This window comes from Podarcis vaucheri (assembly GCF_965113315.1).
Source record: "Podarcis vaucheri genome assembly, chromosome: 5".
Taxonomy (NCBI): Eukaryota; Metazoa; Chordata; class Lepidosauria; order Squamata; family Lacertidae; genus Podarcis; species Podarcis vaucheri.
Window position 1 is genome coordinate 40,451,603 of NC_138763.1, and position 18,613 is coordinate 40,470,215.

At 43.6% G+C, this 18,613-nt stretch overlaps 1 protein-coding gene across 1 annotated transcript in view; it reads left to right on the top strand.

Moving 5' to 3' along the window:
* The window catches only part of DGKG (diacylglycerol kinase gamma), a 164,957-nt gene that overhangs the window by 128,831 nt on the left and 17,513 nt on the right, over positions 1-18,613 (top strand). The window contains 2 exon segments of the mRNA XM_082221770.1: positions 76-140; positions 11,465-11,555. Coding sequence (XP_082077896.1) covers positions 76-140; positions 11,465-11,555 — 156 coding nt within the window.

Here is an 18,613-nt window from a genome sequence, read left to right on the forward strand (position 1 = left end):
CTCTGATGAGACTGTCTTCAGTATCTAGAAGGCCTCATTGACTAATTGCCCCCCTCCCCCAATCTCTCTTTATAGGATGCATCCATTGCGCACAGATTCCACATGATGAGGGAAAAACATCCGGAAAAGTTTAATAGCAGGTAAATATCTTCTTTCCCCTTCTCCACTGTCATTGTAGTGCTGAAGAAGGCGGTGTTCAGTAACTTTATGATGGAATAATGCCATTTGTTTACATTGGATGATCTTCAACTATGGTTTACTTAGGAGTAGGCCCTCTGAAATTAATGGATCTAACTTAGTGGGTCTATTCTGAGTAAGCGTAAGGTGGTTTTCAGCTATTGTGTATTGCTTGGAATTTTCCTGAGCTGAGGAGAGGATGGGTGGTACTTCTGCTCTGTGTTTGTCTGAGTTGGTGTTATGGTGTAATGGGATGCAACACATCTTGGTAGGAAGCCACCACCTGGCTCTGGGTTCTGTTCACCTGCTAGGTGGCTAAAGAACCTGGCACACCGGCCAAACATTTCCCCAGGAATATCTGTATGACAGTATCTGACCCCTGTAAGCCTAGGGTAGCCATCCTACTTAGGGACACCTCCATGATTTTAACAGCTGAATGGGAGGAAGGAATCAACAGGTGATGCTTTGCCCAGCATGGAAATAGCAATTTCTGTGGGGTGCAGCTGTCAAAGACAACCCACACATAAGCTGAAGTTTGCCCACATTGTTCTCTCACCAATTTCTGCAACAGGCAAAGATGAAGTGCAGCCAGTAAAGGCTTCCACATATGCATAAAGCAGGGGATACTGATGGTTCCTTTATGTTGTTTCACACCTTGTAGGAGGCATGACTTTTCCTGTGCTTTTCATTTGGTACTTAAATATGGGAGGCCAACATGTACTCATTATATATATTTGTTTTTTAATATATATATACACATACATATACATGCATGTCACAGTACAATGAAACCATGAACAAACCTTTTACCAGTACAAAACCACATGTTGATTAATATTTGGTAGGGTAGCTGGGTGTCTAGTAATATGTTCCTGAGGTGGGATCCAGCCCATGAGCCACCAGTTGGCCTTCACTGGTGTCGAATATGATGGCTAAGGGATGGTCCTCATAGAAGCAGAGTTGGAAGGGATCCTGAGGAGCATCCAGTCCAACCCCTGCAGCAGATAAATCTTTCCTCTTTTTTTGTTCGTATCAGCCCATAAGTAAGCCAGATATCAGTCAAAAGGTATTTTAGCAAGGCAAAGGTAAATAATCTACTTCACTCATCTCTGTAAAAGAAACATGTATTAGCATTTCTGTCTCTCCACTCCCTCAGGAACAGAGCCACTCACTGAGAAGGAATGTCCAAATAATGGCCATCTAGCACAAGGCAAATATTATTTGAGGATTCATATATAAATCTGTATTACCTGGCCCCCTCTGTTTGAGCCCTTCTCTTTATTTTAACTCAACTGCAACTTGGTGCTTTGCTTTTCGTTTTGTTTTTTACCTGAAACTGTAACTGAAGAAACTCATTTCCCTCTGTACAGCAGTTACCGTAATTACGTCAGCCTCATGGCATGCAGTCCTGAGGCAATGTGGCCTATACCATTGTAGGATTTGCAACTATTACTATTTGCAGGTCTTTATGCTTTAATTTCTGCATAGAAAGCTGCTAGAACTTGGCTGTAAACCCAGTGCTATTCATTCACACTTCATAATTACATAGAAATTCCAGGGCCAGCAGGAACAGGCTATCAAGGCAAGGCACAACATCAGGTTAGAACTAGCTCACATTTCACTTGCAGTTCATAAAAAAATGGTCCTGGCTTGCAGTTCACAAAAATGGGAAACTTGTCACTAATGGCCTATGCACGAGACATTCAGAGAATTACTCCTAGCATTCTTGTGTTCATAAATTCCTTAGAACTTTAACACACCTCCAACCACACTCCAAGCTTTCTTCTAAAGTGAAAATCTCTCTTATCCTCTAAAATGTACCCCGGGGATAAAATCGCTAATATGGAATGAGAAACCTAAGAATGATGTAATGCTTTAATGTATCCCCTTTTCTTCTAACAGTTCACACAACTGCTCTGCCCCCCTTCACTGATGTTTAGCTCAACTGTATATGTTCAGATGGTAGCCAGGTTGAATCATTTGGTACCTGCGCAAACATCAGGTTGGTGCATGTGCTCAAAAACCTTCCTGATGAGCTGAGCAATGCCATGATGTGCTTGCCACAACTTACACGGTGCTGTCCAAACTAGAGAAAGAAGCAGCTGCCTATATGTGGAGTGATTGCATGAACGCACACTTAGATGATGAAGAATAAATAGGGAAATTGTAAAGCTATCTCACGCATAATAACATAAATAATGTCAAGTCCATTACATTTCTGGTCTGTGTACATCTCATATAGTTCCTTGTGGGTTAAGGTTGAAACCCATAGCATGCATTAATTCAGTCACAGGGTTTTCCAAGTGAACCTATGAACAAAGTAATATGGGGAAAGTTGATGGATATGAGAAACAGTTGAAGGATCTGGGCTTCAGGTGCTATCAGACAGGCCATCACATAGTCAAAGACTTGGGCCACATTTACACCATACATTTAAAGCACTGTGATACTACTTTAAACAACCATGGCTTCCCCCAAAAAATGCTAGGAGCTGTAGTTTGTTAAGGGTGCTGAGAGTTGTTAGAAGACCTCACAGAACTACAGTTCCCAGAGTGGTTTAACAATCAGACCTCCTTCACAGAATACTTACCTTTCAGCCACTGCTATTTTTCTAGAAAAAGAGGTGCCAAAGCTCACCATGAACTTTCCCCTTGTTCTCTTAGAATGGCAATGGCGCCCACCTGAAAGGTGCTGGAGCTGAGCTCTGGCTGAAAAAAAGCACTGCTTTCAACTCTCCTCCTTTCCCTCCACTGCAGTCTATAACTGGAAGTTCTGCTTTCTGCAGAAATCCATATTCAACAACCTTTTAAAAATGATTTAATATAGACAACATTATTTCTTCTGAGTGTTAGTTTTCCTTTAAGATTGTTATTTTTTTCCATTACTGCACACATCCCTGCCAATAGCATGGCTGTGTCATTAGACTCCTTGCAGATGGGTTCATTTCCCATTAATACTAATGGCAAAATGTTACATTTTTGCTTTGGCATGTTTGGCATATGCACACTGCTTCTAGGAAACTTAAGAACAGGTACCAGAATCATAGCCTGAAATGCCAGCTAAGTGCTTATGCACCTGAGTGTTTCTTGGCCCATGCTGTTACTTCTCTCTCTTTCTTCCCTCCCATCCAAAAATACTTGGTCTTCATCCAGTTTCCTGATCCTCTTGTGAAGCCATCCTCCATGGAGAGCAACCCAATCAACATCTCTACTTGCCATTTAGTTTGCTATGCCTTCCCACCTCTTATTAGTGGTTTATTTTGGTTAACCATGGATTTCCTCTCCAGGACCTGTGGACATGCATTTCTAACCAACTGTCTACACAGCTTTGTCCCAGCAGCGATCTGGGAACTTACAGAGCAGCTCTGAGGAAGGATGGGGCATTAGGTATAAAAACAGACTGAGAGTATCTCATAGTTTTCAAACAGTGTTCCTGGAAATCCTGGGGTTCTTTGCAGGTTTTTCAAAAATTCCTCACAGAGGAAACGTAGCTCATCTGTTGAACATATACTTTGCTTGTAGAAGGTCCCAGGTAATAGCTTTGAGAAAGGGACCCCCTGCCCAATTGGAGTAAGGAAAACTGGACTAAATGGACCACCTGGTGGATGATCTGGCTCAGTATAAGGCAGCTTTATCTATCCTCCATGTGTGGATAGACTTCCTTAAATGTTTGCTTGTCCACTGCAACTAATCTGTTCCTGCAATCTTCAGCTAAGTGTGTATGGATGCATTCTCAGTTCATGAGAGAAAACAGGAGGCTCAAGAGTCCCAGTCAATGCTCTCCATCATGTTCTGACTCAATATTCTAGAGCCTTTTAAGAGTCTCAGTGTTTTTGTGTTAAGGGTGTGTGATAGTGCACACATCTGGCCCTGACTGGTTTGGGGTCTGATCACCCCATCCACTGCCTAGAATGCAACTCCCCACAGCTATCTACAGAGGTAATACAGCCACCAGGCCAAAAAAGATTTTTCACCCCTGCCCTAGGCCATGCCCCAGAACCTTCTGTAATGCATGTGGAAAGTTTCACTAGTAGTCTACTTCATCCAGAGTCCTGTGTCTGACAGAAGCAAGCTTTGGACATTGAAGAGAAAATGCATAAATGAAGGTCTGCTTGACTTTCAAACGCTTGTGGCGAGATGTGTGTGAATACCCTGACACTTGCCGAACCCATCTTGTGCACCGCTTCCAAATGAAATTGTGAGCAGACCTAGTAGTTACTCCAATCTTGACAAAATATTTAGGCTAAGCCTTAAATGGCTTCTTTAAGTTTGAAAGCAGACAATGGGAGAGGGTGGTTCCTCCAGAGCCAACACAGTTTGAAAGAGGAATTGCTGCAGGTTTTGTTGACTCGTCCATTTTTGCCTCTGGTTAACAGCTTTTGACATTTTTGTATTTATTTTTTTAAAAAAACAAAACCTGCAAATCCTCACCAGACGTGGCAGTGGAAGAATAGAAATGGCTGTGTACATGGCTAAGGTTAATGGGAGTTGTAGTCCAAGACGTATGGAGGATGCCAGGTTAGGGCAGGCTGGTAATATACAGAAGCCTTTATAAACCCCTTTCAAGTCAGACAATAGTTTTCTGGCTGTTTTCTCCAGCCTAAAATAGCACAAAACGCCTGCTTGTGCTATGCAAACACATTCTGACAATTGTTCCACTTACTTTCTCACATGAATTCAAACCCAAGCCTTCTCTCTTCAAGAAAGCTCCAAGTAGACAACTCTTTTCTAAACTGCTTAGAGGTTTTACTACAATCCAACGGTATATAAATTTGGTTAAATTAAATAAAAAATCCAAAAGGCGAGAACGTGCGTTTGTTTTGTTTTTTAGGAAGGAGCAGGGCACCACACAATGCGAAGAGGAGTATTTAGCAAGGAACCTAGTGAGATGCGCCATACCTCTGAGTTGCCTTATTTAGTTCTGGAGATGTTTTTACACCTACAGGTGGCCGGGAGTGGAACAGCTGCTGTTTCTGTCTTTACAGCATTACAGCAGTCCTTAAACCTTTGAAAGATTTCTGGGGACTGAGTGAGAATTTTGGTACAGGGGATGAAGCTCGGACATGAACACACTTCCTGTAAACAATCTCTATTAGGTTACCATGGTCTTAGGACTGCACTGGAGTCATCTTAGGCTAGAGAGGTGCCATCAGACATGCAATTAAAAAGAGAGAGGAAGTCCTCAGGCGCTGGGGTGAGAGTGACAATGCAAAGCATATTGGGATGAAGGGGACTCTCCTTTTAGCCCACACCATTTTGCTGCCTAAGGCAGAGCAGCAAATCGCTCTCCTCCAAAGTCAAGCTGCATAAAACCCAGGGCCCTTTAAGGTAATCTGCAATGTGAGGCAAAAAGTTGCCTGAGAACCCTAACACATACAGGTACCCCAGCAGTAAAAAAATAATAACAAACTCATTCTCTAGATTGTCTGCTGCTAACCCCTAACTTCTGATTCTCTTCCCCCTCCTGTTTTTTTTTTTTTTAATCCTTCAGTCCCAAGCACTGGACGTAGATGGAACCCAGCTCCACAGCCCAGTCTTAAACAGCATGGTCACTACTGATTATAACACAATATGTTTATTGTAGGAGGGATGCTGTTCATGCAGCCAGTGTATTGACCAAGTCCTTATAATATCATTGGCATAAAAATGCCAGCCAGTACCCTCCAACCCAGTGATTTAATCTGGAGTGGAAATCCAATCTGCTTAAAAACAACTACTACTACTACTACTACTACTACTACTACTAGTTATAAATGACCTGAATATCTGAATGGCTCATTTGCAACATTAAGCCCCCTCCTGTGTGGAAATAAGCTTCCTCAACATTCCTTGCGGGCCCCTCCAGACTAGAGTTTTATTCTGTACTGTATGTATTTTGCAACGTGTTCTTTATAGGGTTGCCATATTTCAAATGCCATATTACTTTATTTCAAAAAGTAAATCTGGACACAAAAGTTGTTTAGCTTTTTTTGCAAAATCTAAAAGAAAACCCCATGCGTTTTTAAGCAAGGAGGGCTGAATACCAGCCAGGTCCGGACATATGGCAACCCCTGTCTTTATAGTGCAATGTTCTACTTTAGTTTGTTGTCCGATGCTTCCCAAATATTACCACATAGTTGTTCAGAGTTTAGCAGAAATGAAACAACAAACCAGAAAATTTGCAGTAAAAAAAAAAGTTATGGGATTTCAGTGGGAAATTATGGGATATGCACTGATGCAAACTGAAGCTGTGCGACCACCCCAATACTTCTGCAGGTGTAAACAGCTTTGAAAGCGTGATTGCTTTCAAACCTAATCTGGAGTGGGGGCGAGGGAGTGGATGTGTTTAGGGGTTGCCCTTCACAGAATTAGAGAGAGGACCTTGTGGACTCAACATCTGGAGGGCCACAGGTTCTTCAACTCTAATCTCAGATCTGAAAGTCCCTCCTTTACATTAGGATCTCCCTGCTTCAGTCTAGGAATAGCAAAGGACCAGAACTGTATGATTACTCCACGTCCACCTTAGCTTTGACAATGGTTAAACCCCTGGGTTCCCAAGAGACCGGCTTGCAGCTGAAGTCTGTTGTCTTTGGGTGAAGACAGCTGGCGATAAGGGCTATCGGGAGTGTAAGCAGGAAATAACGTTCATTGTCCTGCTCCACATCTTGCTGATAAGCTGAAGAGCAGTGGTCAAGGGTCAGAGGCAACTTGTACCAAGCTGATCACACACTCTTATACTGACACACTTTGCTTTTCTATAAAAGCCCTTTCCATATGTAGCCAAGGGCATTGTTAAGGGCTCAAGCCATGGGCGTTTTGCAGTGAAGCCCAGATCGTCTGCTACTTCCCCTCCACTTTTTAAAAAACCTCCCCCTAAATTGACTTAAAGGTGGCTGAGAACCCTGCAAAATGCAGTGCTGGTGCAGACACGCAGCATCTTAACTGCCCAGAGTCATATAGGTATTAGCATATGCAAACTTAATGGAAATCTGTGTCATAGGTCTGTACTTAGCAACCCCCCTGCATGTAGCGGTTGATAAACTAAAGCCTCTCATAAACTAAAGCCTCTGGTTCTAAGAATCTGCAAGGTTGTCTGCCTTGCAAGATGCAGGATATAGTCTCAAGCACAGAATGTCTGAAACTCGATCCTGAAAATGTCAGCTGTTCTGTGAACAGAGCACATTTCTGAGACATGTCGCATGATTGTGGAGAAATACCTGAAAACGTTTTGGTCGGTTCCTCTGAGACTGGGCACAGCTCCCAGGAATCGGGGACTAGGAAGCCATCACTCAGCACAGCTCTTAGTGAGTGCTTCATCAGGCCACACCCTCCTTCCACATATTGCTTTTAGGCTTTATCCCCTAGTCTCTCCTGAGTACTTCCTCCCCTGCAAATTTTTTTTAAAAAAATGGAGATGAAAAAGTATAAAATCTGCAAAGTTGTTTTTAACAAGACGCAGTTCAAAATTATGCAAACTTTATTCAGACATGCATAATTGCCTCTTCAAAAAATTAACCGTGCAATTTTTGAACCTCTGACGACAACTCTAACAATGTCAGGATGAGGCGCGTAGCAGAGTGAAAATAAATACTGCCTGACATGTGTGTTTGCATTTAGTAAATCAACCTGTCTTCTCTGCCTTTTCTTTCTCGTCTGAACGTGGGCGGGTTTCTCATCCACCCCACACCTCCTTACATTTTGCTGTTCTGCTCTTATTTGCCAGTGAGACTATGGCTTCCTGTAGTCCTCATTTGGAGAACCTAGGGGGCGGGTGGGTCCTAGGTTGGTTGTTCAACTCAGAGCCCCTGAACCTCTCAGACCTATTTGTGAGGAAACTGGCACAATCACTCAGAAATTCCTCTTAAGCAAATACCACTGAAAAGTGACTGGAAATAATGTAATATCCCAATTTCTTTTCACGTAGTTATTTTATTTGGTTGACTTGGAGTTTGGTGTTGTTGTTGTTTTAAAAAAAGATTGCTTTTTATTTAAAAATGCTCAAGGGGACATATATCAAATAAAAGCAGCAACAAAGCAACAAATACAAAGGACACTGTACACATCCCATTCAGTTCGCTGGGCCCAATTCCCAATGCATTATCCCTATTATTGGGGCAGGAACTAATTTCAGCTAAACATATAAAGTGAACACAAATGTTTGCTCTGTGTCCCAAAATTGCAGCTGTTTCAGGTTGAGTCTGAGTGTATTCATTGAGTTATCTAAGGATATTTTACACTTAAAGTAGTGGCAGGGAACTTCTGCCCACCCTGCAATGTTGTTGGACTGCAGTGCCCATCAATCCTGGCCAGCGTAGCCAATGATGAGGGATGATGGGAGCTGTGATTCAGCGACATCTGAAGGGCAGCAAGTTCCCTATCCTTGAGCAGGTGCCTTATTTTGCAGTGTTGAGGCAACGCTTAGAAACTTCCAAGAAGATTCCATTGCTTTCTCCGTTGCCAAATAGCTGGTGCTGCTGAAGCAAGGGTTTGGAGTCCTGCTCAATTCTGTAGCCAGGTGTTGTTACAAAAACAAAAAAATGTAGTCACTCCCCTATCCCTTCCTCAAAGACACTTCTCTTCTCTTCTCTCACATTCGCTTTGTTCTGCTGACTCCTGTTTAATCAGCTAGCTGTTCTAAACATGGCAGCATTGATTGTTCTCGCATTCTGTGCATGAGAACCATGATTATCCAGCAAGGACTCAGAGGCACTGTGCTTCTGGTTGTTATTGCATTTAGCGTTTGTGATTTCAATCCCTTTCTCCAGGACCACATTGTTCAGCAAGGTTCCCACACAGTTATATTAGCGCAAGAAATCAGGTAAGCCTGATCTCTGTCCCCAAAGGCTCTTAGCTCCATCAAAAGGCTAGTGCAGGACAATTTTCTTTTTCCAGTTTGAGTTGAAATTTTGGATCTTTCACAGTGGAGAGCCGCAGCGATCGTCAAGCTAACTGGGCCAAGTCTTATTATGAAGAAGTGAATGGTAGAGAGTCCAAAAGTGCACATTTGTTCCATGGCTTTAGCCCTCTTGCCGGGGCCTCCTTGCAAACATTTTGCACAAATCTGAAATTAGGCAAAATTTTCAGAATTTTAATTGGCTTTATGAGTTTCAAACAATTGAGATTCTCCTTTGAAAATTTCCCTTTTTTGCTTATACTTCTTAAAATAAAATAAAATATCAACATGAAGCCTTCTTGATGACTTTTGGGTTCATCCACACTTATCTTTGCTCCTTGCTTTCTAAGCAAAGGTCTGTGGTTTCTAGGTCTATGTCTGAGCATGGTTTTGTGTGTGTGTCCCAAAGCTTTTCCGGGGGAAATTTGTGTTTTACTGCTAAATCAGAGCAAATGGCAATCCGAAGAAAACCCAATTGCTGTTTGGTCCGATTCAGCAGTAAAATGTGGGGGAAGCGCTCTCTCTCTCTCTCTCTCTCTCTCGCTCTCTCTCTCTCTCTCTCACACACACACACACACACACCATGCTTGGACATGGACCTGGAAAGCCCAGATCTTTGCCTAGAGATGCAGAGCAAAGCTAAGTGTGTATGAGCCCATAAAAGTAATAATGTTAAGTATCAGCTTAACCTTGAGCTCTTAAGAAGGTATGTACTGCCTGCTGTTATTGCACCTGCTGTCTTAATTACCCCACAAAGGAGATGGACTATGCCAGGAACCTCAAATTGCTGTATTCCACCGTCATAGACAACAGCCAAGGAACTAAGGAGCTGTTTTCCTGAGTCTCTTGCGTGTGCACACAATGAAAGGAAGCTGCTGATACTGACCCATTATTGTTGCTCCTGATACATTTGCAGTGTTTTAAGTCATGTGCATAAAAGCTCAAGTTTTTCGCAAACATAGCAAGGTGTCACATGGAAAGCTGTCTTTGTGGTATTTCTCATGTTTCCAGCCTGGCACCCAGCTCCAACCAGCTTTGAGTGGGTGACCCTTGGTAGTTTTCCAGAGAGTTGCCATCTTCCTTGGGATGATCAGTGTTTAGCGTGAAAAGCATGCAGTTTTTACCATTTTACTGCATGCAGTCTGGATGGCATTCCTTGATGTTTCATGATGCTTCTGTTTCAGAAATAATGCCTTTTCCCCCAACATGAGATGTGCTTGTTGTTGTTGTTTAGTCGTTTAGTCGTGTCCGACTCTTCGTGACCCCATGGACCAGAGCACGCCAGGCACTTCTGTCTTCCACTGCCTCCCGCAGTTTGGTCAGACTCATGTTTGTAGCTTCGAGAACACCGTCCAACTATCTCGTCCTCTGCCGTCCCCTTCTCCTTGTGCCCTCCATCTTTCCCAACATCAGGGTCTTTTTCAAGGAGTCTTCTCTTCTCATGAGGTGGCCAAAGTACTGGAGCCTCAGCTTCACGATGTGCTACATTTGTATAATCTGGGAAAATCTGACTCTTATTTCTGGTAGCACTCCTGTTGTGGTTGCTCTGGAGAAGGCAGTCAGAGAATGCCTGTGGAGGATGATAAGCAATACCTTCCCTTTCACCAAGGCCATTTTGCACAAACACACACAAACACAAAATACTTTAGAGGCTGACATTCTTCCCACTACGTACACCAGTCCAGGTCACATGTGATCATCTACCTCCCCCACTTTTTAAGTGGCAATTATCACATCACCAAGCTTACTCTCCTCTAGAAATCCCCTCCCCCGCACACCCTTCATGAAAAACAGAGAAATGCATTGTTTGCATTCATTTTGTTTTATTCTTTGAGGAATATGGACGCCTCCTCTATGCTTCACCTCCTTCATCACCTCCTCTATGCTTACAGGAGCCCAACGGCAGCATGGCTGTCCCTCTACAGCAAGGTGATCCCCCCCTGCCACCTATTCTGGGTGGATTACAGTACAGAGAGATCTCACTGGTCCCAATCTTTCAACTAGGATTTGCAAATTTATTGTCCAAACACAGATATTTTGGAGTAAGCCTGGATAAGCACTCCAAGTTTTTATTTCTGCAGAGCCTTGGTACTCCCTCTGTGTAATGGTTTAAAAATGCCCCTGTGAATTTAGTCTTGGATCTCTTCCCTTCTCCTGCATTTCACCAGACCACCCTGCGCAAAAGATTATGATGCCAGCTGAGAATTTAGTCGCACAATGGCCCTAATTTTCTGGGAGGCAGAAGATGTTCTTTTCTATCTGTTTCCAGTGGCAGTGTGGTAGTTCTCTGCACCCAGACATTTGCAGTAGACATGGTGCTCATGACTGCTGGAGAGGAACAGTATGTTTGGAAAAGGAGATGATGGAGGGGATCTCTCCTTCTGTAATGCCCCCCTCTCTTTGTTCTCTCTGTCAGAATGAAGAATAAACTTTGGTATTTTGAATTTGGCACAACGGAAACCTTTGCCGCCACCTGCAAGAAGCTCCACGACTATGTAGAGATTGAGGTGAGTTTCCAGGGATCCTCAAATTGCCGCTTCTACTGGAGACTGTTGTCCGGGTGATTGCAGTGCCTCTTTGTTGCCCAGGAGACTATCTGGGTAATTCTTAGTGCTGATACAAATTTCCCTTCCGGCCCCCCTTTCCATTAAGCTGATCCTACACCTGTCACACACAACCTGCTAGGAATACTCCTTAATGGGGTCTACTCTATGTAGCAGCTGTAACGTTGAAGAGTACCATGGAGCTCCTGCTGCCACCACCTTGAACCATTTCCAGGAGTTTTGACATGGCAGGAATGATGTAGGAATCAGCTTTCAGAGTTGCTATAAATTCACTGCTTCCGGAGGAGTAACCATGTTAGTTGGTTGTGAAAAAAACAATGAAGGACCCTAAAAACTGGTGGGTATATACTGTATTATGGCTTCACCATTCACATACTAGACTGCAGTTCATCAGATGCCATGAGTGTTACAGCTATGAATTCAGAGGAAAGGGGGGAAATGTAAAAAGTCAGGTCAAGTGGCAATGAACTGTAAAAGGTAGAGTCTGTGACACTCCAAATTAAGGGTTATCCACACTTACCTTTTGCCCCACACTTTCCAGGCACAAGTCCACACTTAAAAGCTCTGTGTCTGAGCATTTTGAAGGGGTTCCTTTTGCCCTGGAGCTTTCCCTGCAAAAAGCCACTCTTTAGTGCTTAATAGGTGCAAACGTCAATTTGGGGTTTCCACGGATTGACGTCTGTTCCAGTTGAGCTTTAAAGAGCAGATTTTTGTGGGGAAAGGTTGATTGGACATGCAGTTTTAAAGCGTGCACTGTGCCTGGCAAGAAAAGAGAAAAGAGAAACGTTAAGTGTGGGTATATCCTAAGTGGCCATTCACATCACCAATATTTTGTGATAACACTTCCACTGTAGCATTTCTCAGCTAATTAACACTAATAGCAGGAAAGAAACCCATTGTCCTTTCATGCTCAAAGCAGGTATGGATCAAATCTATTAGGCAACCGTAAGCTTTGCAGGCAACTAAGACTTGCCCACAGTGACTTGAGATGCTGAGTCAAGGTACCTATTATTTAGCATCTGGTTCCTGTATTTCCAAACAAGCCCTTGTACTATTAGTCAACACTGAGAGTATTTTTGATAGGCAAATAACATCAGCAACGGAGCTCCAAACTTGCTTGAACTTTCCCCCCCAGATTATAAGAAATAACAAAGACTGCAATGTTTAATCAATTTAATCAACTAGCTGGTTAGATCAATAGATTAAAATGTTAATTGGCTAAAATGGTGTCACTGTTTAACTGGGTAGCAGGGTTGGGGAGGGCATTCCCAACATACTATGAATATATAGTCAGATGCATATAAAAACTGTAGGTGTCGTCCCATTTTAAAAGAGGCATTCTCCCATACACAAAGGAATGCCTCTTCTATTGTAATGCTTGCTATGATGTGTACGTGCATCATCTAAAAACAAGGAAAGCATGTTGCTGCATTCAGAAAGTGTTTGGCCCAAAAACAAAACAAATGTGTTAATCAGCTAAAACTTTGATCTTACATATTTTATTTAACCAGCCATACTAATATTTGAAGAACAGGTTTGTTGTACGCATTTTTTCTAAATATCATGGCAGAAGTTTCAAACCATCCTGTAGCACCTTAAAGGCTTGGCCATTTATGACGGGAAAATGCACTGGAAAGAGTGGAACAACACTTGCTTGACTCAGTGCCGTAGAACCTCTCGACAAGCAAATAAGAATAAATGTTCAGCCAGAAGCCGATGGTGTCTAACCTCCCTGCACACTTTGTGCGAGCAAATCAGGATGAATGCTCAAATAAATACGGTAGGTTGTCAGGAAATGACCAGATTAAAAGAAAGTCCAGTGCATTCTTTTAGTCTCCACTGTGCTTCTGAATGCAATGAAGAGGGGAGGCAAAGAAGCAGGTACATTTTGCCTCTTTCTTCCAAACATGGATCCACAGCCCAGGAGGGAGTCAAGAGAAAAGTTCCCAGGAAAGCTTTGCCTAAGGGCCATTACTGGAGGGCCACCTCCAGGGGTTTATGACTTCCACAGCCTTCCTGAAAACAATCCCCATCTTATTGTTAATTGGAGCTGGAATCCTGCTTCAGGCTCACAGTTACAGATATGAGCAAGTCTTTGGATTAAAACACATTCAGATCCAGCTAACAATAAATAGCCTGTTGCCCTTCATTGTTCAATGTGTAAGCAGAAGCTCTCTTTTTCTGCAAACAGCTAGAAGTTCAGTCCAGCCTATACTTTAGTGACATTGCCATCCACTGCTAATTTGGGTGCACGGGGGCAGTTTCTTTGCCGTGGAGGAAGCTCCTCAGATACCAAAGGCAGCAGTTCTGTGAAAAGAAAAACAGCCATAGACACTAAGCGGCATTTTAAAAGTGCATACACATCACTGAGGGATCCTCCTTCAAGTGTACTTGTTGGTCCCAGCATCTGGGCTCTTGCCATCTCTGAAGTCAGTTGGAGGAGAGCAGAATTTAGCCTCTTCCCCTCCTCCTTACAGCTGTACTTCAGAGCTTGGCTGGAAGAGAGAGAGAGAGAGTGTGTGTGTGTGTGTGTGTGTGTGTGTGTGTGTACACCCCGTGTTTGCATACAGCGATCTTTGGGCTAGATGGAAACAGCCTTTAATTAGAGAGGAGTGTGAACAGCTTGCCAGGGGTTGCTAAGAGCCCTGTCATTTTACTCTCTCTTTTTCTTTTCTTTTCTTTTTTACACAGTTTGTATTGGGGCTTTGGGGAGGTGTGTGTTTTCTGTAAACTTCCTCCTTTCCCCATCGGTGGATAAATGAACCTTTCATTAGTTATTCATTAAAGCTAGAATGCAGAAACGTCAGCTGGCACAAAAACCTTGCCCTGGCGATGGAGTGTTTTGCAAATGACTCCCCCTGTCCAACACAACAGAAGATGGCCTCCTGTCAAAAGCTATGCTCAGAACTAGGTTGCGTGGCAGTGAAAAGCAACAGGGAAGCGCCACCTGTTTTGAAGGCTTGCCCCATGATCCTCGGAGGAAGGGCTGTAGATCACTGGTACAGCAGCTGCTGGAGTACATGCTGAAGGTCCCAGGTGTAGACATATTCATGGAGGAAAAGGCTATCCATAGCTGCTAGTCATAATGATCAGAGACAGCACTGGGAAACAGCAGCAGGAGAGCACAGCTGCACTCATGTCCTGCCTCTGGGCTTCCCAGAGGCACCTTGTTCACCAGTGTAGGAAGAAGGATGCCAACTAGATAACCCACTAGGGTTCTTTTTGCATCCTTCCCTCCACCTGTCTGTTCTAGCCTTGCTAATATTCTAGTATTGTTTGCAGAGTGGGGAGGTGCCAGCCTAGATTAACTCTGTGTATATGTGCAGCTTTTGGGAATGCAGTGCACTGGGTGAGGTAAAGGTGAGGATGTGGGTGGCCTCTTAGGCTTGCAGATTGGAAGGTCAGCGGTTTGGATCCTCGCGACGGGGTGAGCTCCTGTTGCTCTGTCCCAGGTCCTGCCAACCTACCAATTTGAAAGCACGCCAGTGCAAGTAGAAAAATAGGTACTGCTGTGGCTAGGATTGCCATACATTTGGAATTTCCCAGACATATCTGGAATAGAAGAAGAAGAAGAGTTTGGATTTGATATCCCACTTTATCACTACCCTAAGGAGTCTGAAAGTGGCTAACATTCTCCTTTCCCTTCCTCCCCCACAACAAACACTCTGTGAGGTGAGTGAGGCTGAGAGACTTCAGAGAAGTGTGACTAGCCCAAGGTCACCCAGCAGCTGCATGTGGAGGAGCGGGGAAGCGAACCCGGTTCACCAGATTACAAGACTACCACTCTTAACCACTACACCACACTGGCTGTAGTCGGTACTGTACTGTAGTCAGAAGCTGCGTCCAGGCAGAAATCAGTAAAATGTCTGGGGAAATATGGACATATGGCAACTTTGGGCAAAACTAAAAAAACAAGCAGCTCATCAATTTTGCCCCCCCCCCAAAAAAAAGAAGCTCAACCATTTTTGTGTCTGGATTTTCACTGTGGCAGGAAGGTAAATGGCATTTCTGTGCGCTCTGGCACTCGTCACAGTGTTCCATTGCGCCAGAAGCAGTTTAGTCATGCTGGCCACATGACCCGGAAAGCTGTCTGTGGACAAAAGCCGGCTCCCTCAGCCTAAAAGCGAAGATGAGCACCACACCCCATAGTCGAATTCAACGGGACTTAACACTCCAGGGGTCCTTTCCCTTTTACTTTACTGCACTGGGTGAGCATATCCAGATCATCTCAAAAGCCCCATGTGGACATGCCCTACTGCTGATTGCTGGGTTGTTGTTGCCCTTTTCCTTCTCCCTCAATTTTTCACTCTACAGCTCCCTTTTTTCCTTTCAGCCTTGGTAGGGGCTTTATAATAAGCATGCTTTGTATAAAGCACACAACTTATGCACAGTTAGACCTGAGCCATCCCCAGCGCATCAAATGTCTGGGTCCCACTCATCTGGACACTTCTCCTGACCTTCCCTTCTAGTAATTGTATCTCTGATCCGTTTAGTAACAGGGTGCAAAAAAACAAAAAACAAAAAGCCTACAGGATTCCACAGCTTCCCTAGGGAACTTTTTCCCCATTGTCCAACATTACTTAAAATTTAGGGAGGGTTGCTTTACTGGTTTGTTTTTTAAGTGAACGCTACTATTACCTCCTACGTCCTGCACACCCAGTACATCTATAAAATAAGTGCAGCTGAAAATAGCATTTGCCTTTCTTTTCCAGGCATTGACTGCTGAGATTGTATCCCATTTGTGAATCACTACAACTCCTAGGTCCTTCTCATCTGTGCTGGATCCTAGCAGGTTTATCCTCCAGTGGTGGCTGGTGACCATTGGGATGGGTAGGGTGGGAGGCAGGGAGCCCAATATTAGGCAGAGGCAGAGCCAATCGCAAGGCTGAGCCAACTAATTCTCGTTTTGTCGCCATACTTCTCCTTTCTGAGTTCTAAAAAAGGGCAACACTGAGACTTAAGGCTCATCCACACTGAGAGGTTTTGCCTTTGCCCTTCCACTTTCACCTAGCAAACCCACTTTTTAGCACTAAATTGAAGCCAGTATCAATTCAGAGAAAACCCAGTTGACGTTTGCTCTGATTCAGCGGTAAACAGCAGGTTTTCCCAGGGGGAAAGTGGCAAGGAAAGCTAAGGGGAGGAAGCAGGCAGGTCATGCCACTCTCTGGATTGGTTGTAAGTAAGGAGGACAGAAGTTGGGGGCTGGCTAAGGGCAGGCTGAGGTTGGTGGGACAGAAACCCCCCTTGCCCAAATACTGTTACCCTCACATTTGGGATATGTATGCTATGTACATTGCCATTTACTTTCATGCTGTTTTATGTAGCTTAGCGATCATTTTGAATCATTATAGGAAAGATAGGCACATTTAATGGCCTCATCTGAGCCCTAAAACTAGTAAGACAGCAACCCAGGTCAGAAGTTGTACTAATTCAAAAGACCAGCAGCTTTTTAGGAAGCAAGGATTCCTATCACCTGGTATCAAAACAACTCACTCTTCAATCACAGCACTGACTCTTTGGGTAAAAGCAGTGAAGGGTAGAAGCAGCCAGGCAGGTTTACCTTACAGAAATATGTTAGAAGGGTATCTGCACATTTTGCTTCCTAGCTTTCTTTCGGGATGGTGTGATAATTTTCAAATGAAAGCTCAGAATCTGGGGACCTTGCTGGCTGTGGGCCCATTACATCAGTACCCAGTTGTCAAAATTTTCTGACATATTCCAGTGGCCTCCTAACAGGTTTAAGAATTGCCAAACAATATTGCCCACCACCAGACTTCTGAATTTAATCAAGAACACATGTTACTGCTTAAAATAGCAGACTTAGTGCTTACACCTGGGCAGACGTGGATACCTTTTGTTTCAAAGTTCATCCTCCTAAAATGCAAAAAAAATAATCCGACAGTTTCAAAATTTCCTAAATTCTGATATTAGCTTAAACTTGCAAAATCATGCTTAAGGAAAGCAGGAGTTCCAGTTCTTTAGAAACCATGTTAGTAAGTGGGAGACTTTAAGCTAAGCATTTAGGGGGGAAATAACTTTCAGAAGAAGGAGGCAATAAAATACCATACTTCATAAAGAGGCATTCCAGACACAAGAAGGGCAGATATTGAGGAATAGTATATAGGAAGCCTTAGAAGTTGCCCTTTCCAGCTGCAGTGAGGTATGGAAGATGCCCTACTCTGCAGTTCCATCCCATCCTTAGAATTGGTACCTTTGATTTTTCTTTGGGATTGCTTCTCTGTGAGCCAGCTGGCCTAGGGGGGGAAATACAAAGCTGTCTTTCAATTGAATGGTTGTCTTTGACTATTTTGTTTAACACAATGCAAAAAGGGATTCATGGCTGAGAATTGAAGTCAGATGTGGAATATACAAACAGCGAATCTTGCCAGAAGCTTTTGGGGCAATATGCAGTGAGCAGTGCCCAGCTGGTGCTTGGCCTTAACCCCAGAACCTGTTTTCCGTCCCATGGCTGAGTCATGGGACATGGGAAGTAATAAAGACAATAACACTTTTGATGATGTGCAAAGTAACCATCACTCACCCAAACGATCACAATAGGATCTGCAAGAAAAGTTTCCAGGCCTGTTGTTATAACCTCCACACAGGCTTGGGTGCTAACACTTGTCACGGTGTGATATATGTTCTGAGACAGAAAAAGACTTATTGATTACATACAGGGATTCTACTTACCCAGCCAAATTATTTGAGCCTTTTCCAGGTTCTGTACTGATGTACATCAGTGAAATGGGAAAGGCGCCTAGATGTAATGCTTGTGGAAATAGATAGCCCTCATTTCCCATTTGCAGGACTGCAAAGTGTTAATCCGGTGGCATGAAAGCAACAGTTTGCCCTCCCTCTGGCTCCAGGCATCTGTCATGAGCACAGTGAAATGACAGTTTTGTTTTGGAAATTGGCATCAGTTACGGTATAGACTCCTGGAAATAAAGTTGGTTTTTTCCCCAGCTGCAAATGTCTACTTCCAGTCTCCCTGCCAACAGCCT